We start from the raw sequence: 22,949 nt of genomic DNA, 5'->3' as shown, positions 1-22,949 counted from the left end.
TAGGTAGTGTAGGGTTGTTGTGGTTACTTGTCTCTGTCTGTCTGCAGTGTAAGTTGTGTTACTGCATGTATCACTGTGATACCACTCCTGAGGGGGACAGTGTGTCGCCGCAGCGGTGCAGGCATATACATACATACATCATAGCACTGCAGTAAGGTTTGTTGAGGTGACCGGTAGATACACATAGGTAAGAATCGTACGAGATGGAAGCAATATGGAAGTGTTGAACGGGTGATTTTTTTTTGGTTTTTTGTTCAATTTCTTCTTTGTCCGAGTCAGCCTCAACATAGTAGGTCTGCATAGGTCACAACCAACACGGTTGGTAGTAAGAGGTGTGTTCCGGTTCTATCCGTCCACGACCCCTCCTCCACCTGGAATTATTTGCATTTATCACCGTGCTCATCGGCATGATCCATTGCATCAATACACCGAGCTCGACGCAACGGAAGAATGTAAGAAAGACAAATGTGCCCTGGGCTGACTGCCTGCTGCCAAGTGCATATTCAAATCGAAGTCAATGATGCTCTGCCACGAGGCAGACACGCAATTTGTTCATGGACCAGCGAGATGAATGAGATCTGGAATGCGTAGTAATGCCCTACCACGGAGGGGCACGCTACGCTACCCACCTGTTAATAACACGCTACAACAATGCCACGCCGTCCGAACTCCGAACCATGTTCAATGAAGTGTTGGAAGGATGGATGTCAGGATGCCCGCTTATGTTATCAGAGCTCAATAGGTATGCATGAAAATGGAAATACATGCGGGGAAATATTTCCCGGACCATCGTTAGACGGAAGAATACTAAGAAAGAGGTCCAGTGACTGTTCCGACTGTCCAACTTATCAATCATCATCAATTCTTCTAGATTCTAGACTCCGAGATCGGACGACGACGCCTTGTTCCATGTTTGACGGACTGCCTGCGTGCGGCAAGGCGCTTGTTACCTCTACTTTGTCGCACTTACCTCAAGGAGCAAGCGAGTTGAGCGACGGTAAAAATGGCCGGAGGTACTGTACATGATACTATGCTCGCCCCATGTCGCTACCTGGCGGCGGTTCGGGGATGAAGTGAGAAACTCTTGCCCGAATACAACCTAGGGTACGTGCCTCTAAGTATGTTGCTTACTTCAGCGTCACAGAATTGTTGTGCTGTTGGGATTTGAGGCTCAAAAGACGGCAGCTGAAGTGTGAAGGTGACTGCGTCTGCCACGGCATCTTTGCCAATGATCAGCGTTTGTTTTTGCTGTCATTACTTAGTCTTCCCCATCTTATTTGAACATGAGATGATGGATCACGGAAGTTCCCACAAATTAAACATCGGATGACATATGATTGCACTCGGACTTGGCATCCATCACACATCAACGCATGGATGGCATCAATGCATGGAAGGCCTTGTCGCTCTTCTTGTCGCCTTCCATCCCATCTTTCCCGCATTGATTGTTCCCTATTTCGTCACTCGATTTCGTTTCCTTGCGGAACGCATTTGGTGATGTGGCAGTGTCGGTGATAAACAAGAGGAGGCGAGGCGAGGCGGGGGAGATCTACTCGCTGTGCAGCTGCTACTGTTTGTCGAAGAATTCCCAATTTCCTCGGATTCCGGGATTCTAGCAGGTTTCTCGAATCTTTCCTCGTTGGGTTTAGACCTGGCGGAGGAGGCTTGTCGATCTTGTGGCATGGCACCCCGCAGTTTGTGATGACCCCAGTTGTTTGTTTGTTTTCGTCACTTTGTCCAGTGTACAGGTGAGGTGACGTCCGGAGCGTGACGGTGAGTGACCAGCAACAGGACATCGACATCGGGTCCTTCACCCGCCCAGGACACCGGAGCTCAGGGAAGCTGAACCTCCTGACCTCCAACCCTTCTTCCTGTCACGCCACTAGTCACGATGAATCGCGACCACAGCGATCAATTAAAAATATGCCGTGAGTCCAAATCCATCAGAAATCTATCATAAGCATGAATGAACAAACACCCATGTGATGACTGTGCGCTAGAAACGGAACTTGCCTACCAGGGGCAGTCAACAAGTGACAATATCTCCAGAACCTCTTAACTCCATTCCCCACTGCTAGATGGATAAATTGATATTGGAATGGATCATGGAGTTCTCCCTTGAACAAAGAGCGATCGCAAGAGATGTCGGCCGCCGGAACAGAAACAAGCAACAAGCCACGCTGCACGCCGAGAGTGAGAGACTGACAGAATTCCGTCTCCGTCCCGTGGAAGACTGTTGGTTCCCGTCTGTCACGGGCCGTCATCTTGTCTTTCTGGGATGGCCGTCCATCGTTGTCGTCGTCGTCGTCTGATTCCCGTTTGTCTCATACAGCTGCAACTGTGAGGCATCAGGCAAGCCGCCTCTTTCCGCTGTCATCGGATGCGGTCTCTTCTATGTTATCGACTTGGCGATCACATTCACATCAGGTTATCAGCGGAGCCGCCCGACGACCCCTTTGGTGTTCGGGATGCCTGTCAGACTTGTCGCTGCTCTACTGTAAATTCGTCATTGAATGAGGGTTTCTCTTTGAACCCGGCTATTCCCGTCTTTTAATTGCTCGTCTGTCCTGACTGTCAAAGCTCCCCGAAACCCATCATCAGATGGCCCCTCCAATTCAGCCAGCCTTGTGCCTTTGCGAAACCTTTCGCGACAGAACGGAAATTGCCGTGGAGACACCCGTTTGGTCCCCCTGATCATCCATTACCAAAGCGCAGGCGGGATGAGAGTCTGGAGACTGGAGGGAGGATGATGAACCTGAGTGGATCGGAGGCCCAGGGGTCAAGAGGTGTGGTGAAGATGTTCTACCCCGCGTGTAATATGACTGTGAACGGACTCCCGTCGGTATTAGGTATCCGGAAGACAAGATGAGACGTACCTCCCACTACCTAGTGGGCAAGTCGTCGCTCTTGGCGCTAAGTTATAAAGTTACTCCTGTTTTGTTGCTTCTATTATAATTTTACGAAAAGCTATTGTAACGAAATGCTGATTGAACTAGTAAACGCAGTGCGCCCAGAAGCCGGCTTTTTGGAGTGAAAGGCTTTATATTGGGTTGTAGTGAAGTTAATACAGCGGTCGGAAGAAGAATTACTAAGGTAATTAGGACTTAGGGTTTTGCTTGGGCGTGTGGAGTTCCGTTGGTAGGCTCAAAAGGTACGTCTCATCTTGTCTTCCGGATACGCACTCCCCTCCCGTCGGACTTATTGTTGCGCAGTACCCTGCGCTCGCTTGACTGTTGTACACTAGTGTTGTACCTGTAGGGAAGTTCCGTGTCTGGAAGTCATTATTTCTCGTCTTTTGTTCGGTTTCATCCAGATCCACGATTTGGTGGCTTTAGACTCGTGACCCGGTTAGAGTGGTCGTTGTCGGTCGATCAACCATCAGAGCCGTTGAAAACAATGCGATGGATGTGCCGGATATGGATTTTTAAATTTTTTTACTTCTTTTTTTCTTTTCTTATTTTGGTGATGCTTAGAAAGGTGAATGCTACCCAGTCCGCGTCGACGTCACCAGATGTGTTGTTACATATTGTTCGTGTAAGGGTGCATTAGCACCTGCTTCTACACCACCTACGCTTCTAAGCTGACGTGCAGCTCCCCGAAATGTTCCCCTCACCACGGAAGCCTCAATCCACTAGCAACGTCGTGTCAACGTCATGTCATGAATCCTACCGAACTGTACCTCTACTCAAGGTCTGCGCAATGTGAACTTGGAGTCGTCATCGCCGGAAATGTCAATCACTACGAGAGACAACACCAACGTGGCCTTCTATCATGCCTTGGGTCGATGTGGCTGAACAAAACCCCTGGCTGTCGTCTGATGATGAGGGGACTCCAGTACTTTGTGTTTCTTCAGGGCCAGTGCTCGTGGATACGGCGCCCACGATCAAGGAAGAGCATCGTGGTGTTGTCGTCTTAGAAATCCCCTCTTCTTCTTCTTCTTCTCCTTCCCCATCTCTTAAAGGGGAGGACAACGAGGGTCAAGATGATATTCCCGAGTTGCCCGTTACAGGCCCTTTACCAGCTCCCATCGCCGGGCCTGACGGCCGGAGTACTTCATCACATCCATCTCCGTCAAATTCCCATATCAATACACCCAAACCCACAACTCCTATTGCTCCTTCGGTGGTGAATGGTGGTGAAGGTTCATACAAGGAAGAAGTTCATCATGGAAGTCCTTCCACTGCACACGCAGCTTTTCACAACAGTCCGGCTGCTGCTTCCGAAACCAAGAGACGCACGTCAAGCGAGAGTCTCTCACCTGCGCCAACAGAGGACGCTGATATTGACGACGATGAAGATGATGTAAGTCTCTTATGGCGACTTGCACTCTTCGACCGCATCGCCGCTAAGTTACCTGGTTACAGGCCGAACTCAAGGGCCCTGTCCGCGACCCACCTTGCTTCCTATGTGTCACCAAGGTGACTTTGCGTGGTAAGGGTGACAGTGTATGTCATCACCCTGCTAACATCAGACATGGACGGTGGGCATGCGTCGGTTGTCGCAAGTATGGGAAACGTTGCGAGTCTTCTCCTGATTTGGTCGTCCAAGCTTGGAAGGCTTGGAAGGCAGAGCCTAGGGCAACGGTTGCGGCTGAGAGGGCGTTGAAAGCTTTGAGAACCATATGCGCCGCATGTCGCAATCTTCGACAGCTTGTCAAAATGGGAATGATACCCTCGTAAGCTCGCCGGCCACAAATGTGGCGCATCCCTTCCCAGTTGCTCTCATCCGGATCTGTTTAGTACAGGCGATTGACATAGCCTATTTATACAAGCGCTACAGTGGAAACACTCCTATCTGGAGGCGATCTCTACCCCGAAATTGACGAAGGCAGTTCCCTGCCTGGAGTACCATCGCGAGCTGAGTTTACAGCTCTGAAGCGACGAGTGAAGTCCGTGGAGGCAAGCCTGCAGCGCCAAAACATTCTTCGCCGACATCCAGAGCCAAGAAAGAGAAGAGCCGGACGCGGCAATTCTGATCAAGTTAAGAAGGACGACAAGGGTTCAGAATTGCCCGACTCCGAAGATGAGGAGAGCTATGATGAAGGAGAGACTGAAGACAAATGGTTACCGTAGCCGGTCATTCTGATGAATCTGCAGCTGCTTCATCTTAGCACACTTCATCACGGTAGCATTTTCTCTTCATCACGTCCCTTTCCCATGCTATTTCCGCAAAAACTCTGTAAACAACGGTAAACATTCCACCTTCGTCTTAGCACGAAAAAGGTGACTTTGGCGTCTTTCATTAGGGGATCGTCTCGTCGACTGCTACGCTATATCCACCAGACTATAACTTTAGCCTCAACTGCAAAATTCCTCCAACTCCACGCCTGGTCATACCATGACCAGCTTAAAAAGTCTCCTTTGGGCTAAGTTTGCCGAAGATGCTCCATCGTCAAGTCGACGAGATGAAGAAAGGCAAGGATGTCGAATGCAACCCTTCTGGTGCCCCAGATGTTGACCGGACCCCACGGTCAAATTACGGAGACGTCATTGCCGTCCGGACCAATTTTGATAAAGGACGAAAAAGAACCCCCACCAAGCCCCCAACTTCAAACCCCGAAGACCATCGGGGAACATGATGTTAGGGCACAGACGGCACGCAGGGAAAAGCATCACCATACACCAGTGCAAACCCCTGCAACTGCATACTTCAAAAATTGCATATATCATATAGTTCACCAGAGTATGGCCTCTAGGTGCATGCCCAGGCGGGGTCACCAACCCCTGTTTCTCACCAAGTTTTGGCTCTCTTCTTGCATATATCTCATTCATCTCTTAACCTTTGGGTGTTCCCCATAGTGCTTGGTATTACATGCAGTTTCTGGGGATTACACTGTAGGAGGATGTCCCTGTCACTGCCACTGTCAGGGTTTCCAGGGTAGAAATAAGAAAAATAAGAAACGGACGGTTTAGAGGTAACGTTAACATAACCAGGTCTATCGAAGCTACCCAACCTGCCAGCTACCCTAGCTGGGTCAGGGGAGGGGAGGACCGCGCCCCCCCAAGGGCAGCACACATTTTGTGATTTGAAGGCATTCACACACTCCGCAGATACTTTGTGCTAGGGACTGGTAAAGAAGAAGCCCCCACGGTCCCACACACACTCTCTCTCTCCCTTGGTATCACTAGGTGGCGTACCCTAGACTTACACTAGCAAAATCATGCAATGACATTTCCAAACTTGGCCAAATTTTCTCGGCTCAAGTGCGCCGAAACAGCCCTCTGATTTGCTCCACGACTTCTTCTCTCTGTCCCTGTCTCTTTTGTCTCTCTGTCTTGGCCCTTTTCTTTCCCCTTTCCCTTCCCTTTCCTTCCCTTCCACCCTACCCTTCTTTTTTTTTTTTTTTTTTTTTTTTTTTTTTTTTTTTTTTTTTTTGTACTGTGTAGTGTATGTAAGTATGCCAAAAAACCACGACTCTGCTGATGTAGTGTAGTAGTGTAAAGCTCTCTTCACTCTCCACTACACCAGCCTCTCTCCTCTTGCTCTTCCCTTCGCCAACGTCCGAGTCCCTTGATGCCCCCTCCCTTCCCGAGATGAGTGGAGGTTGAATGAGCATCATCACGATGAAGCAGCAAGCACCCTTGAGACCGTACAACGAGGGAACGACGACGTGGAGCGAGACGAGACGAGCCGATCCTTTAACGAGGTAGTGTAGCGAGCGAGTGAGTGAGCAAAACTGACTGACTGACTGACCGACTGACGGACGGGGAAATATCTCTCGGTAAAACAAAAAAAAACGTGGAGACCCCAAAGTACAAAAAAAGGGAAGGGCTCAACCGATATTGAAATTTGAAAGTGTGGTGGTCGATGCGTGTGTTAGCGCAGTGGTGCAGATCAGTGAATCATAAATCCGAACGTGTATTTCCGTAGTACGCGAGCGATAGCGATTCACTAGACCCAAGGACGACTTATCGAAGACCCTCCCGGTGGGACTGACTGGCTACACTAACTGGTAGCCTTGGGCTAATGTATTTTGGAGTGGAAGCTAGTGTAGTGTAGCTCAGCTTACCTCGGTTGTTGCCTGCTTTGGTTAGATTCAATCAGTTCAGTCTGTCATCTTGCCATGCTGTCGATTCCAGGGTTGAATCCAATCGAGCACTCAGTTCAAGTGTCAATTTCGAAGGGCGGACAAACGGCGTAATCGAGAATCACCTCTACCTGCCACATGATTAAGAAACAAGAAGTAAGAAGTGCAAGCTTGAAGAATGGTGATGGCTACATACACGTGCACACGGATGAAGATGGCGTTGAAAGCCGTTGAGGGTACATATGTAAAAGGCCGCCCAAGAAGTCAATGGTACAAGATTGATCCTTGTTCTGTCATACTGCATTCGAAACCGATCCATCCTAGCATTTTACGCCTATCTCGGCCGGTGTCATGATGCACTTTTCGCTGCCCGTTGAGTATCTTCCGAGCCTGGTTTCATGGGAAAGGGGGGAAGAAGGCTGATGGATCATACATTTCATTCAAAACGTAACGGCTGGGTCTCCTGATCGATAGAGGTACGTAGCAACCCGCATTTTGTCGTCTAGGTTAGTGTACAATATTGTCCAGGAACAGGGCATTTGATGCGTAAGGAGGCGAGACATAGGCAGAAACAATGTTCGAAATTTCCTAGTCCACTTTCCCCACGGGGGACTTCCCGTCTCTGACAACACTGAAGACAAACCCCTTGACTCCCTGCTTTCCAGCAGTCCTTGGCAATCAGTCCGGACACCATTGAAGTAGGGTAATGGTGGTCTCATTATCGTATGTATTCCCGTTTGTTATTCCCGTTTATTGTGACCGACAGCAATCTCTAGACTCACCTAACGGTTTTTTTCTGCCTTTGATGAGTGGCATGCCTAGTGCCCACTGGGGACACTGGCTGAAATTGTCACTTGATAGCGTGTGTACACTGCTTCTCTTCCTCCACAATCCTCATTCCCTGCTTCCTTCCCGTCTCCCCCACGACCCACGTTCGTTCCTACTGTACCTTGAACTGCATCGTGGCGCTGCTGCTCGCTTCGAAGGCGGTGTTTGGCCAGCCGATTCTGGCCGATGCTACTCGGCCAGCGGTGGCAATGATGGGAATGAAATCATCAGTTGCCATGAATAGTAAAGCCGGATATGGATGGACTGGAATGATAGACGGGGAGTATCAAAGCACGGACAACGGCGGATGGAAACTCGGCGATGCCGTCGTCGTCCATCCGTCTGGTCGGTTCTACGCAGCACACCAGACTAGGTACTACGGATGCACGGAAGCAAGAAGATCAAGCAAACATCGCATCACCTTTTGCTCTCCTGTCGGTATCAAAAAAACAAATGAAAAAAAAAAGAAGGCCTTCTAGAACAAACGGCCGGACGTCGGGGAGAGCCGTGGCGCCAACGGTCTTCGTTCACACACAAGTCCCATGCACATGCCGGCGTGGCCCCTATCTTTTCTTCTCTTCCCTGGTTTGTCGTCTTGACTGCCGCGTTGTTTTCTTTTCTTTTCTTTTTCTTGCCTGATTCGCTTTCGGGATTGGCACTGCAATAGGTTAGCACGTCCAGGACTCAAAAAACGCCATCGCCGAGCGGGATAGTCCGTCGTTGGCGGGTTGGGCGGGCCCCAGCCTGCGGCGCATGCGGCGGAAGAGCCTCATCGTCTCGGGACAGTGACTCCAAAAATGTGTTTGCCCGTTCTAGCATTGGACCACTGCACCATGTGTGAGATTTGTGCCTGGATGGACTGTGTAGTGTAGTGTAGGACATCCGATCTCGGAAGTCGTAGGGGAACGAACTGCCATATTTGGCGCGCGGTAGATGGCAAGGCCCGGTGGATGGCAAGGCCAGGTAGTTTAGGGGTAGGGAGTGTTCGTGATGAACGTCCAATGATTGTTGGATAAAGTGGCCACGGGGTTGGTTATGCTGAGGGTGAGGTTGTTTACTTGTTTCAACGGCGAGTTTCATGTGTCTCCTTCCAAACACTACTCTGTCTCACACGGAACTGAAATCGGTATATTGTCTTTACCAGCGGTCAAAGTTGTCGGGCGTGCGTTGTTCGACGTTGCAGTTTGTCTTGTCTGTCTTGGTGATAGGTAGTGTTGCTAGTTGGTCTCTGTAGTGTAGTTAGCAGACGCAGGTTACCGCTTTCTCTTGCCGTGATTTTTTAATTGCCGGCATCACGACGTATGCCGGCTGTTGTGCAACGGGAGATCATTCTGCCTTAGAACCTGCGACTTCTGCAAGTGATCGGAAATCGACTTGAGATCTGAACTTGGACTCATCGTACAGGCCCCCAGTGACCAAGTATGTGATGTCTTCACAAACGACAAAGACTTCCGGCTGCAGAACTGGACGTCCCCTTAGCCGATGTTGAATCCATCAAGGTCCTCACTCCATCCAATTCCCTCATAACATGGCCTCCGTAGTAGTGTAGTAGTGGCACTGGTGGCAATGAGACGGCCTCCACCCTCCAGCCTACTTCGCTGTCGTTTTGATCTTGGAGGAGACCCTCTAGCCAACATTCTAGCGTTGACCTTAGCCAAGATTGAGCCCAACCAAGGTCCAAGATCCAGCATGGATAACACCTTCCCGGAGGAGATAGAAGTGACATGCAGGACCCTTCTCAACATGACAAAAAAAAACCGGGAAGGGCATGTCCAGCATCCGTTTCGTCCCGTCCCGTCTGACTCTGTTGCCAATTTTGACTCGCCTCCCCGTCCTTCATGTCCATTATCGGCGATATTATCCTTGGTTGAGATATTGTGTCGACGATGGAGATGCAGTGCAGTGTTGCACCGAAGGATTGCAAATTGAGATGGGAATTGTAGATAGCAGTGTATGTTACAGTAGGGATGCTGTGTACATACATGGGCGAAAATCTGCCATGTTCCCAGAATTCCATCCCTCACTGGCGAGAATGGATGGCGGGATCTTTTGGATTCCATTTGTTGCGCTTCCATGTAATGCTACTGCTACTGTACCATTGCTCTTGCTTCAGTGACAAATTATGACGGTTTGTTGACAGAAGCAGCTTCCTAAAAGGGGTTGTAGTTGAGTGCTGTTGCTTGAAAGACTTCTTGGCGGAGAAACGTCAAGTCGTGTCGTCGATGGAGAGAGACACAATTGCAAATCATCATGTTGATGTGAAATGATTATGCGAATAAGGGGGGGGGGGGGAAGAGAAGAAGGAGAATGTGAGCTGTATGCTCAAACCTGTCCGACATGTAACAGAATTACCGAGCTTGGGCAGAGTCGTGGTCTCTTCTTCTCTCCATGCCTGGAAGAACACAATGTGACAAGGGACCACAGTTACATTCTAGCAAGCATGTTGAAGAGAATCGCATGATAAATGGGACGAGAAAACAAGGAAATCTGTCGATCACCATCGAATCTTGCCGCGCATTATCGTATCTTCTATCCGCCACCCGTTGACCGTTGACAGTGTCGTTACCTAACCCAGATGACTTTAGCTCCATAGCAGAGCCTATGTTTTCGTGAGGTCTAGATTGAATATGTGAAAGGAAGCCGTTATTGATGCTCGGTCTTGTTTCTTGTTTTCACATTCTCCAAGTTTCGAACTACAAGAGCTGTTACTTCGCGGGCAACACGAGTTTGAGCACTTCGAGGCGATGCCGCCTGCGATGTAACAGGCGATCTAACTAACTCGTAGACGTTTGGCCCAACCGTGAACTATTATAATGTTCTTGACGTTAAGATAGTATTGGTCGAGCCCAATCAGTTAATAGTGTCTAGACAGCTTGGCATATAATTATTCTAGATATATCAGTCGCAAGGTCTGATACGAGAGTCCTCTCCGATGACAGTTGGTAGATGTCAAGGGCTGGACCTCAAACACTTCAATATATATAGAACGAGACAAGGTATCATCATGGGATTGCCCCCGGCCGACGCAACATATAGGGATCGCAACTCAGTGATTTGTCTGTGAGGGACAGTGCCGTAGAGCAGCCAGGGTCAATGGTACGACACTGAGCTTCAAGAACATGAAAGTCAATGACCGGGGCGTAATAGAAGCACGGATATAGCGGAATGTGAGTGAGGTTGTAGTCGGTCACGTCGCAACGAGTTGAGGGAGATTGTAACCACCGCACGTCAATGACCGAACTCAACTGCCGCAATTAATTTCCGGTGAAGGTGGCATTTTCCGATCGCTCACCGGCATTGTCAAAGTGCTGAAAACATACGATTCACGTCAAGTCGCCTGTTCTCCAGAACCGAGAGATGAGGATGTGACATAGTAGCTTTCCCGGTCGATATTGAATCGCCGGCATCTAACGGGATTGTCGGACTCGGACACGGCAACAAAAATAGCATCCCACCCCCGAGCCACAAGTGCCGGACGGGACCGGTCTTCAGGGACATTGCACATCTCGAGCGGAAGTCCATCGGGCACTCGTAACCATTGTCACAACACTTGAACAGCTTCAAGAGTAAGAATGAACAGTTTCGTCGCTCGATAATTGCAAAGAGGAAGTACAATAAAAACAAGTCCCGAGTAAAAAGAAATAGGAAAAAAAAAAAAAAAAAAAAAAAAGAGAAAAAGAGTGTGTACAGAGTACACTGAGACAAACCCCATAGCCCAGCGGGAAACGCGACCCCTATTCTTCCCCCCAATGCCCTCACGATCCCACTATCCCCTCCAGCTTCGCCACTGCTCGGTAGCTCCATCTGACGAGGGTCGAAGAATATCGCGTTTCCCAAAGTGAGATCTTTCTGCGAGTCATCGATGGTCGTCCATCGATGGTTTATTTCTTGTGCCTTTTGGAGGGCGCAAGTGACTATGCCACAAACAATTCGTCTGTAGCATCTATGCAACAAACACTTGGTCTGTAGCAAATTCTTTCTTGTTTTGTCTTTTGCAGCGGAGTGTTGCTTTTCGTCTTTGGCTCTGGTGGCGCTGACTTTGAAGCTCAACAGCATCGCGCTTTTGTCTTGGTTTGGCTTTTTGTTGCCCAGTAGTCTTTTGTAGCGGAATGAGCTACGCTTCAGTTCAGTTTTGTCTGAAAATCTTTGCCTGCGTTCGTTTCGAACCGGCGAACTCTTGAGTTTGCATGGGCACAGCAGTACATGAGACCACTGCGCCATTCTGCCATGCGGCAGCTGATTCTAGGCACGGGGTTTGTCTCTTGGTGGTGGCAGGAGGGGCTGGAAGATCTCCTTATGTACTGCAGGTGAAGGGGACTTGCGCGGGAAGGTACATGGGAAGGAGGGCGGCAGTGCTGCAGCTTGCGGGCAGATAAGATCCCATGTGTGGCATAAGATAGGAGGGAAGGGAAGGCACGGCCGCCAACTGGAGGCTGGACGAAAGACCACGGATGAGGGGACTACACGGTAGCAGAGAGGGAACTAATTGACGAGTTGATGAAGGCTGTCGCTGCGTTTCAGAGACTCTGTTCGCGAAGGCCAGTTGGTGTTTTCATGAGTGAAGGAGAGACGAAACATCTGCATGAAAACTTTACAGCATTGATCGTGATGATGATGATGACTCGCAATTGTCGTCTCCATACACGGTCTCCTGATCTGGTAGTCTCTTGATCTGGTAGACATTCGGACAACTACAGTCCATCGATGGTCTGGTTTGCCTGCAAGAAGAATAGAAAACTTACAACAGTGTGATATACGGCAATATTCTCCTCCTCCTTGAATGACATTGAGGGAAACCTGTCAATGTCACGACTCAACGTAAATAGGACACTAGATCGAGGTTCATCGGGTGAGGATACCTCTAGGTATGGCCCCCTAACCAGACAGCAAGGAAGTCTTGCTTTATCGCTTCACCTCCAACACTCCTCGATCCTTGGTAGGTGCGATACAGTTAGCGTTTCTTTCCTGATTGAAGTCAAAGGCCTCGTTTGTCTCAACTCCTGGATTCGCCTTCGTTTCCTGAGTGTCTTTCAGTTCCCGGCCTGTCGGTGTTTGGCCACCAGTAGTTGCAGCTTTCCATGTATTTTCGTATTCCACTCGTATTATATTCATCATTCTATCACTTTCTTGTTGCATCTTTTTGCATGATCCTTCCTTCTCTTTTCACTTGTCTTTGACTTACGGCCTGGAATCTGGTCGAGTGAACGAGAAAAGGAGAGGAGAGGAGAGACCAAAAGAGTACCGCCGTTCTGCCCAGTCCTGATGTGACGGTGTTCCCGGCAGAATTAAATGGAAAGAATAGAGAGTTTTAAGTTTCTGCAGCTGGGATAGATTTTACAGTAACTGGAGGGTGCTCTGCGCGGTTATGATCGAGTGTCTTTAGAGATGGTCCTGTTCGTGGATGCTTAGTATCATGGGAGCTTCTTCCACCATTCAAGACAAATGCTACTTCATGAAGAAAGAAAAGCGAACTTGAACATTCCTGGACATGGTCTCTCATTCTAGGATGCATTTAGTCCTTATAACCAACACAACACTTTCATCTCCTATGTTATGTAGTTCATTATGAAGACCTTTCACCGTCCAACGCCCAACTTGAACAATTTGTTTGCGGATTATAACAATTCTTTGGACACTCAAGAGCTCTTTACCTCCTCCCACCCCTCCTCTCCTCTCTCCTCTCTTCCTCCCTCCTCTGCCTCTTCCTACTTTCCTGCGCAATCATGTCGCTCAAATCATCATCATAGCTACTCGCCCACTGGGCACCCGGACCCTCCTCTTTTCTTCCAGCTTCATACCTCTTCCTCAACTCCTCCTTACTCAACCCGGCCTGCGCCGCCAACAGATCCGGATCGAGCGCCACCTCCACATCACCAGGCTTCTTCCTCTTGCGACTATCGTCATCGTCTCTTCCGAGTACAGGTACGGAAGGTCCAGGCCCAGCACCCGGCCTGCCAGACGCCAAATCGTACGTCTTGTCGGAACCAAAGAAACCCTCGGCGCGCGTCTGCCTTTCGGGAATAACCTGGTATGCCGATCTGGGCGCGGCCGACTCCTCCGTCTCGTAGCCGCGCCGCGTCTTGCGCAGGTCGAATTCGCCCGCCATGCTGGTCTCGACAGGCGCCTCGCCGGGATGCATGCTGCTGGCGTAGCCGGAGGGGTGTCCGGCGTCGAATTGGCTGATGGAGGTCTCAGTGCCGCCGGGCGGAATGTCGTGGTCCTCTTCCTCTTCATCCTCATCCTCTTCCTCGTCGGACTCTTCTTCTTCTGATTCTTCGGCGGGAGGCTGGAGCTCACCCCATAGTGTGCGCTCGACAGGCTCGCCACCGAAACCAGTGGCCGCGGGTCCTTGTGACTGGGGTTGTTGGAAGGGAGCGGCGGCGCCTCGTTGACCGGGGGCCATGATGCCGAAAATGTCACCGCCGTAGAGGGGACGGTTGTACTCGTCTAGAGGGGGCTTGCCCCATTGACCGGGTTGGAAGCCCCATTCGGCACCCGGTGGTAGCGGGGCGTTGAGGCCAGGGATCTTGAGGGTGGGATAGGATGGAGGAGGACCGACACGCTGTTGCTGGAGAAGCCATGGAGGAGGGAAGCCGGGCTGCATGCCTAGCGCTTCCCTTAACGCATCGCTAATCTCGCCGGCGCGGAATACCTTATAATCTGCCTCCCACTCCTTGCCCTCGTAATAGACGTCGCCAAACCTGGTAAGGTCTGGTTTTGTTTGGTGGCGGAAGAAGGCGTCGTAGAGCTTTTGGTAGTCGATGTCGAGTTTTCCCATCTTTGGTTGCACACGCTCGCGCTGTTTCTGCTTGAGAGTCTGCTCTGCTTGCTTCTCGAGCACGGCATCGCGCATCTCTGTAATGCCGGTCTCGGCGATGAACTTTGGAAGCTTGAAGGGCGGCTTCTCGATACCACGTTTGCTCGAAAGATATTCTCGCTTGAGGGACCAATGGCTGGGTACGGGGACGATGTTCCTCTGAGCTTTGATCTGGACAAGCAAGCGGGGATCGGATGATGAGACGTCTTGCCACTCAACCACCTCTGGATTCTTGACCAACGCCTTCAGCTCCGCAATAGAGAGCTTGTTCAGCTTCTTGCGCTTCTTCTTGGATAGTTTGCCTGCATCCTCCTCCTCGCTGGGAATTTCATCGTCTTGGTCGAAGAAAACTTCTCCCTTGTTGCCCGCATTTGCTTCCCTCGCCACATCGTCCTCATCCAGGCTCATACCAAACTTCTCGAAGATGTTCTTGTAGGCTGCGAAAGCGGGGTCCTCATCGAAAGCAGAAAGCTCGACACCGACTTGATCATCGACGGGGCCATCGACCTCGATCTTCTGGGGTGAATCTTCCTTCTTGACTTCAGAATCTGATGGTGTAGTTTCGTTCTTCACGGTTGCGTCTTCCTTGGCGTCTATTGTCACCTCGCCGTTCGTGGTCTCGGTTTCGGGAGCCTTGGTGCCATTCTGTATCACGTTAGCAAATGGGAATGATGGGTCACAGGTTCCAAGACGTACCTCAGTCTGGGCTTTCTTCTGTTCCTTCTTCTTAGCCCGGCGCATTTGGTTCTTGGTCATCTTGGTGGCCGCCATCTTGACCAGCGATTGAGAGCTAGATGCTCCCGTGTGTGTCTGAGTGATTGTGATGATTTGCTGATGAACCCAAAACTCAGATTAAGGCCGTCAATGTACAAATGGCTGTTGTTGGGTTTCTCTTCGAGTGGGCAAATGATAGTGACGAGGATGTGGTGATACTAGGTAGCAGCAAAGTGGTGGACCAGCCTCGAAGTCCACTCTGCTGCAAGGCGTCGCGAAGTGGAATGCGCGTGCTCCAAAAGTTTCGAGCTCCAAGCACTGTGAACCAAACGGTACGTACCTATGGCGATTTGCCTGCCGATTTAGTTGCTGATTGCGGCGCTACAGCACTATCCAGGCAGCTTGGAACAGTGTGGCTGGTGGTGACCTTGAGACGGAGTCCTCTCTTTCGAGGCTGAACAGTCGCCAGATGTGGCGTAGCAAGTGCTGCCGTTGGTCGACCCCTGACTGCTCCCCTGACATTAGAGGTAGCGGTTCGTAGGGGTTGTCCTTGCCCGTGGAAGCATTCCAGAGCGGGATTGGAGCGCCAAGAACGAGGACGACTGCACCTTATTCTTATCTGTGAGCGCCTGGATCGCATCTGACCAAGGGGAGGGAAATGTTACAGAAAGTACTTTGAAGTTTTGGTCTGGAACTTTGAAGTTGGTTGTATAACGCCATCTGCCATAATCTTAATACCTCTACACGAGTTACACCAGATTCTCTGTACATCATAGCTGCGCATAACTCACTCTACTCGTACACCATTTGTTAATTCCACCAAGTTCTCGAGACCGACCAAAGCGGCCATGATCAGCGTCATCCTGTGATAGACTCCAGCAGCGCGAAACATCCAGGTCAGGAACGGAATTCGACTCCCCGCCGACGGCTTTCACCATCGAAATCCCCCCTTCGAGAATTCTCCCTCCTTCTCTGTCTCTCCAGGCATTGCCAACGCACAATTGGACGATTGCTATGGCGCAATATACAGCATCGACCGGCTCGTCCTTGAGAGCCTCGCCAAACCTCCGACAACACCATGCCGACACCAGCGCGGCCCCAGACACCACCGAAAAGTTCCCCGATTTCGATACTTCTCAAACAACAAACGGCTATCCTAGCGGCAACGGCCGGTCTATAAATACCGGTTCTAATGCGCCCTCGGATCAATGGCGACCGAGAAGGGAAAGCAAAGTGACATGGGCTCCTAGAGACTCCCCAGGGCCCGTAAACGCCTACTCCCATGGCCGTGGTCATTCTAGGCAAACGAGCATTAGCAATGCGATACATCGGATGCGCTCGGGGAGTATGAGCCAGAATGCTCATGAGATTGCGGAAGCACTTCGTGCGCCTGTATCCTACAAGCTAATAGTATGAACATTTGCCCCAATGGCCATTCCTCTGTGCAAAGCTAACCTCATCTCCTCTTCTCTATAGGGGCTCTGTATGATGTGGTACTGGTCCTCGGCGCTGACCAACACCTCTTCCAAATCGATCCTCACGACTTTTGACAAACCCGCGACCCTCACGCTGATCCAATTCGCCTTCGTTTGTTCCTACTGCCTCCTAGCCTCCTGGTTAGCTTCGACGTTTCCCAAGCTGCGCACCGCCGTGCCCGCACTCAAACACCCGATTCGCAAGCCCTCGCGCGATGTCATTGTCACTACGCTTCCTCTGGCGGCCTTCCAGATCTTCGGCCACCTCCTCTCCTCGTCCGCGACCTCCAAGATCCCCGTCTCGCTCGTCCATACCATCAAGGGTCTATCCCCATTATTCACCGTGCTCGCCTACCGCTTGATATTCGACATTCGCTACCCGCGCGCAACATACTACTCCCTCGTGCCCCTGACAATCGGCGTCATGCTTGCCTGTTCCGGCAAACACTCGTTCGGCGAGGGCCAGTTCCTCGGTATCCTCTACGCCCTAATAGCCACCATCATCTTCGTCACCCAGAACATCTTCTCTAAGCGGCTCTTCAACGAAGCCGCGCGCGCCGAGCAAGAAGACGGGCACAGTAACGGTCACCGGTCCAAGAAGCTCGACAAGCTCAACCTTCTCTGTTACTCGTCGGGCATGGCCTTCATCCTTACCGGTCCCATCTGGCTGTGGTCTGAAGGCTTCTCCATAATCGGCGACTTCCTCTGGGACGGCTCGGTCGACCTGAGCGAGACGCCCAACTCGTTCGACCACGGCCGTCTGACCCTGGAATTCATCTTCAACGGCACCTTCCATTTCGGCCAAAACATTCTCGCCTTTGTGCTGTTGAGCATGGTAAGCCCCGTCACTTACAGCGTCGCCTCCCTGCTCAAGCGCGTCTTCGTCATCATCATCGCCATCATCTGGTTCCGCTCGCCGACGACCAACGTCCAAGCCGTCGGCATCGCCCTCACCTTTTTGGGTTTGTATTTGTACGACCGTAGCCAGGAGAAGAACAAAGCCGACCAGCGCGCGCGCTCGCTCTCTCGCTCCAAGATGCATGAGTCGATCCTACCGCTTAACACCAAGCAAACCACCGAAACTTCTTCCCAGTATCAACCCTCAAGCCTGAATACCCAAATAGGCGGGTACGGATATATGCCCTCCATCCAGCCCACCACAAGCAGTGCCGACCTTGGCGCGAATAAAAAGGATGATGGGCCCAACCCAACAGGAGGAGGAGGAGGGAGACAAAGAGGCGCGAGCATGGCCAAGTCTAATGGCGGATGGCTGCCGCCGGGAACGAGGCAGGAACATACATGGAGGGTTGGGGACGGGCGTGGGCAGAATGGTGCCGAAGTTTCAGGGCCGGCGGGAGTTGCTGTTATGTCTTAGGATAGATACAGGTTTAGATAGCATCAAACCGGCATTGTTGGATTTGATTGTAATGATATTCTGAAGAGATTTTATTCTGTAGAGGTTTTTCTGGTTGTTGTTATTGAATGCAATATGTTTTGGATGCCCTGCGTTGTGGTTTTGGGCAATTTGGGCTTTTAGACTTCAGTTTTTGTTGACTTCAAGAGGGAATGGTGTTTAGAAAAGCAAATGGGATAATGCCTGGCCGGGGAGATGGAATGGGAAGAATTATGAGAGCGAAGTGCAAACTTCTTTGAAGCGAAACCTCAAGTAAGTACGCTTAAAACCTTCCTTTTGATGTCTTCCTCTTTGGGTGAACGTCTTTCCCCACCCTTTGCCATTTCCTTTCTCCAACGGCCGGGGCTTTTTAATATTATTTTTTTTTTTTTTTTTTTTTTGTTGGTGTCTCTTTTCCCAACTTCTCTTTTCCCCCCATCATCTTCTCTTTGTTCCTTGTCACAACTATCTCTACTTACCTTCATGGAAAAACAACACATGGAGTTCTACAGTGCATCCAAAGTGGAAGAAAGGTAGAGAGATTGGACCACAACTCTAAATTTCAAACATCAAACACACTAGGTTATTTATCTCGAAGAACGTCACCTAGAGCGAGCGCGAATCAAATGACACATGTCCAACCACATCATATACTCGAATGAAGGATTCAAAAAGAGTCTATATAATCAAGACACCACATCACCAACGCTGAATCACGTTAACGTAAGCGACCCTCTGACATTCATGCCAACCCAACCAGCCAGTCCAGTCCAGTCCAGTCCAGTCTAGAACAACAAAAACGCCTTTACTGCCTGAACCAAGAAAAACCCATTCAATCGCCAATGCAATATAGGTTCTGTCATCCTTCTTCTACTGTTCCTTTTATAATCCCATCTCTTTTCGCGCCAAAGGGAGACGGAGCCCATCATTAACGATGAGTCCCCGCGCGCCCGGCAATCTCGGCCTGCTCGTTGCGCTCCTTCTCGTCGACCGGCTTATCGTGTCTCGAGTACATCTTCCACTCAAGCGAGTTGGACCAGTCCAGCTTGCCCTTCTCGACTTGTTGGCGGGTGGTGGTGAGCATCGGTTGGGGAAGACCCATTGATTCGAGGAAGGCGACGGCTGTGTGAGAAGATGTCCGTTAGTTGTTGTTCGTCTGAAGTCGAAGAGAAGAAGAAAGGGGGTGAAGTGGACATCATGGGATGACCTAGTAATGTGTAATGGAGTAATCAATGGCATGGGGCGAATAACTTACTGTCCTTCCACTCAACCTCCTTCCTCTTAGCATCCCACTTGAGCTCATCAGCCATGATGTCAATTACCTTGGGCAACGCCTCGAGCGCCGCCTGCGCATTCAAGAAGGCCAATCTCGTGCGACGAGCGAGCACGTCCACAGCCGTCTGGGCATACTCGTGCCTGACCGCGTAGCGGATCTCGCCGTCAACAAAGGGGTAAAGCTCTGCGATGCGCTCGCCCTTGGCGGGGAAGCGCTTGTTGGTGGCCTTGCACAGCGAAGCAACGGTCCAGGCGCGGTCGCCGTAGCTCTCGGTCAAGTGCTTGGCGACCTCGGTCTCGACGCCAAAGTGCTGGATCAGGTGGATGAACAAGGTGCGGCTGAAGCCGTGAGCGCCAATCAGGCGGACACGGTGCGTCTGGCAGGAGCCGTCGAGGACGGCATCGTCTTCCACGTGCTCAGTGCCGCTGACCAGGGGAGGGTTGGCGATGGGCTTGACGGGCAGGTTGAACTCCTTGACGGCGGCGTCGACGCACTCCTCGGCCATTTGGCGGTAGGTGGTCCACTTGCCACCGGCGCAGGTGATGAGGCCGGAGGGGGAGATATCGATCAGGTGGTTACGGACAAGGGACTCGGTGTTCTTGGCCTTGGGGTCCCTTACGAGAGGGCGGAGACCGGACCACGCAGCCAGGACGTCGCCGCGGCGGACGTTGATGTCGGGGGAGAGGTAGTGGCTGATCTCGTTGAGAATCCACTGGATGGACTTCTCGTCGGGGAGGGGGTTTTTGGTAATGGTCGCAGGCTCGTCGGTGGTACCGGCAATGGTGTTGCCTTGCCAGGGGAGGAAGAAGATGACTCTGCCGTCGGAGGTGGAGGGGTCGATCAGGCCCATCTTGCCAGGGCTGTAGTAACCGGGGAGGATGACGTGCACACCGGAGGCGGGAGCGACAATCTCCTTGCAGTCCTGGTCGTCCATCTTACGGATGCTGTCTGTGAAGGGACCAGTGCAGTTGATGATGCACTTGGCCTTGATGTTGAAGGGAGTCGCTTCGTTGCCGTCTCTCTCAGTGACAAGGTCCTTGAGGGTAGCACCGCAGAGCTTTCCGTTCTCACCCTTCTGAAGGCCAGTGACCTCCATGTGGTTCACAACAGTAGCACCGTAGAGGGCGGCAGTCATACCGATCGAGACGTTCATGCGGGAGTCGTTGTGGGCACCATCGTAGTAGACGAGGGCGCCAACGAGATCGGTCTGCTTGAGCATGGGGAAGGCATCAATAGCCTTGCTCTTGGTCAAAAAGTATGAGCTCTCGATGCCCTCGGAACCAGCCAGGAAATCGTAGAACTTGGTGCCAGCCCAGTAGTAAGGAACCTTCCACCACTGGTCGAGTGGCAACATGATGGGTAGCCACGAGCTCAGATGGGGCGCAGTCTTCAAGAAGTACTTGCGCTCCTTGAGGGCCTCCTTGACAAGCTCATACTGGGCGTAGTCCAAGTTCCAGACGGCCTTTTCGAGATAACGCACACCACCGTGTACCAGCTTGGTGCTCTTGCTGCTTGTCCCGGAACTGAAGTCGTCTCGCTCGACAACGGCGACCTTGAGACCGCGAGTTGCGGCATCGAGAGCCACGCCGGCACCGGTTGCGCCAGCTCCGATAACAAGCACATCATATTCGTCCTCCTTGTTTCCCGAGTTGCTCTTTTTTAGATCGGCAATCTGCTGGTCGCGAGACTTGACCTGGGGGAAGCGGGGGAGTTTGAAGGTGCCGTCGGCGCCGAAGATAGGGAGCGGGACAACGGGGCCTTCGTACCCGGGGATGTTTCGGGGCTTATACATGTAGTAGAGGGAGCCACCAGCGACACCGGCCACAAGAGCCGGGGCGACCAGCTTCTTTGCTCGCAATAGCCTCGACATTTTGGGTGGTAGATTAAAAATATAGTGAAAAGATGATTAGGGGTTTAACTACGCCGAAACGAAGAGAAGAAGAAGAGAAAAGTTTTGTCGAGGGGGCGCGAAGTCGTCGCACGGGTAGGAGGCGGCAGACTGACTGACTGACTGACTAGTCAGGTGTGTAGGAGGGAGAATGCGACGGTGGTGTTGTCGAGACAGGGGTATCCACCGATGACGCAACCGAAGTATTGGCGGTTGGTTATTGAAGTTGTCAGGAAGAGTCGAGACTTCCTTTTTGCAGAGAGAGAGAGGGAAAAAAATACACACACACAAAGAGCTCAGTCTCTGGTTTTTATTTTTGAAGTCCAAAAAATAAGAAACGAGGGGTAGGATGTTGATCCGGCTCTCCTGGTTTGACCCAAGAACGAGTCGGACGTGTTTTGTCTTGGCTCTGGCCGATCGCGATGGGAACTACGCAATTAGGCCTAATGTTGCTGGAGATGAGTCGGAGATCTCTACTCTGTTAGTTTCCCCTCGCTGCTCGTCTAGCCACTGGACTGGTCAGCGGACAGACATCCAGAATTCAGCAGGTCAGGTACACGCGGGGGCGTGGAGACACACCGACGATTACACCGCTGGCGATGTGCACTCCAAGTTGTCTTGTTGGACAGTCCAGTCCTCCGCATGGAACATGTGTTGCAACAAGTCTTGCTAAAGAGAAGAGAAATTACCAACCTGTAAAGCGTGTTGTCATAGACTTTGGAGACTCGCGTTAACCCAAAGAGCGAGGTGTCTCTTGACAGCGAAGAGCCTTGTTGAGTTGTTGCCCCCAAACTGGTTGTTGGCGAACTGCTTGCTTTGTCAAGTTTCTTTGTTGTGTCTGTTGTTCACGACTAACTACGGATACTCGGAACGGAATCTTCTATGTTGGTTGACACTTTGTTGGTAGGGAGGGGCTGTGTAAGACTGGACGAACTATTGAATAGAAAAATGGGATGATACCCGAAAGAGATGGAATCTGGAGAACCGACCAAAATCGTGACTGAGAAGCAGACATTCTTTTGATAGTTCTATCATCTTCTCGGTCTTCGGATGAATCGTGTGCCTGTAACTGACAACGCAACTTTTTTTTTTTTTTTTTTTTTTTTTCTTCTTTCTTTTCCCAGTCATATTGATCACATTGATGCCCCCAGTTTGCGAAGGAGGGTTGAACATAGCCTGTGTCCAAGGGAATATTGTGGAAAACAAAATGTGACCCGAGAGTAGCCAATTTGGGATGCAATTCACATTCTTCCATGTTCAAGCTCAAGGTCCCCCTCATTCATGCCGGTGATTTTCGTTAGCTGCCCCGCGAAACAGTGACTGAGACAACACCCAATTGCCCTCACTGCATTAACAGTGGTACCTGATGCACCTGTCACTCAACTGTGTTACCAGCATGGAGCTAAATGCGTCGTCCCCTCACACGGCTTGTGTACAAATCCCCTGAAGCTAGAGCTACACCCTGACCTTACCCGCCCGCTTGTATTCAAATGATCCTGTTCACGGCCCCGCCACGGGCAAGTCTGGCCCC

At 51.0% G+C, this 22,949-nt stretch overlaps 6 protein-coding genes across 6 annotated transcripts; 2 read left to right on the top strand and 4 right to left on the bottom strand.

Annotated features, from left to right (window-relative positions):
• Positions 1-1,943: 1,943 nt before the first annotated feature.
• On the bottom strand, positions 1,944-2,264 carry NEUTE1DRAFT_43812 (uncharacterized protein; the record flags this gene model as incomplete). The annotated part of the gene is made up of 1 exon (XM_009853253.1): positions 1,944-2,264. One exon carries the CDS (start codon positions 2,262-2,264, stop codon positions 1,944-1,946), a length of 321 nt encoding a protein of 106 aa, XP_009851555.1.
• A 1,507-nt stretch (positions 2,265-3,771) lies between these two features.
• NEUTE1DRAFT_123243 (uncharacterized protein) lies at positions 3,772-4,857 on the top strand (the record flags this gene model as incomplete). The annotated part of the gene is made up of 3 exons (XM_009854054.1): positions 3,772-4,302; positions 4,365-4,675; positions 4,772-4,857. Coding segments are annotated over 3 exons (927 nt in total), but the record flags the coding sequence as incomplete, so codon positions are not given.
• Positions 4,858-8,539: 3,682 nt separating this feature from the next.
• Positions 8,540-9,492, bottom strand: NEUTE1DRAFT_102055 (uncharacterized protein; the record flags this gene model as incomplete). Its single annotated transcript, XM_009854053.1, has 3 exons — positions 8,540-8,961; positions 9,199-9,285; positions 9,363-9,492. 3 exons carry the CDS (start codon positions 9,490-9,492, stop codon positions 8,540-8,542), a joined length of 639 nt encoding a protein of 212 aa, XP_009852355.1.
• Positions 9,493-13,308: 3,816 nt separating this feature from the next.
• On the bottom strand, positions 13,309-15,443 carry NEUTE1DRAFT_147357 (uncharacterized protein; the record flags this gene model as incomplete). Its single annotated transcript, XM_009854052.1, has 2 exons — positions 13,309-15,317; positions 15,369-15,443. 2 exons carry the CDS (start codon positions 15,441-15,443, stop codon positions 13,503-13,505), a joined length of 1,890 nt encoding a protein of 629 aa, XP_009852354.1.
• A 957-nt stretch (positions 15,444-16,400) lies between these two features.
• Positions 16,401-18,303, top strand: NEUTE1DRAFT_130629 (uncharacterized protein; the record flags this gene model as incomplete). Its single annotated transcript, XM_009854051.1, has 2 exons — positions 16,401-16,796; positions 16,863-18,303. The coding sequence occupies 2 exons, from the start codon at positions 16,401-16,403 to the stop codon at positions 18,234-18,236; spliced, it is 1,770 nt and encodes a 589-aa protein (XP_009852353.1).
• A 575-nt stretch (positions 18,304-18,878) lies between these two features.
• Positions 18,879-21,666, bottom strand: NEUTE1DRAFT_130628 (uncharacterized protein; the record flags this gene model as incomplete). The annotated part of the gene is made up of 2 exons (XM_009854050.1): positions 18,879-19,376; positions 19,510-21,666. The coding sequence occupies 2 exons, from the start codon at positions 21,398-21,400 to the stop codon at positions 19,183-19,185; spliced, it is 2,085 nt and encodes a 694-aa protein (XP_009852352.1).
• Positions 21,667-22,949: the final 1,283 nt, after the last annotated feature.

This window comes from Neurospora tetrasperma (genome assembly GCF_000213175.1).
Source record: "Neurospora tetrasperma FGSC 2508 unplaced genomic scaffold NEUTE1scaffold_4, whole genome shotgun sequence".
In the NCBI taxonomy this organism is placed as follows: Eukaryota; Fungi; Ascomycota; class Sordariomycetes; order Sordariales; family Sordariaceae; genus Neurospora; species Neurospora tetrasperma.
This window is presented reverse-complemented; position numbering and strand designations above follow the sequence as displayed.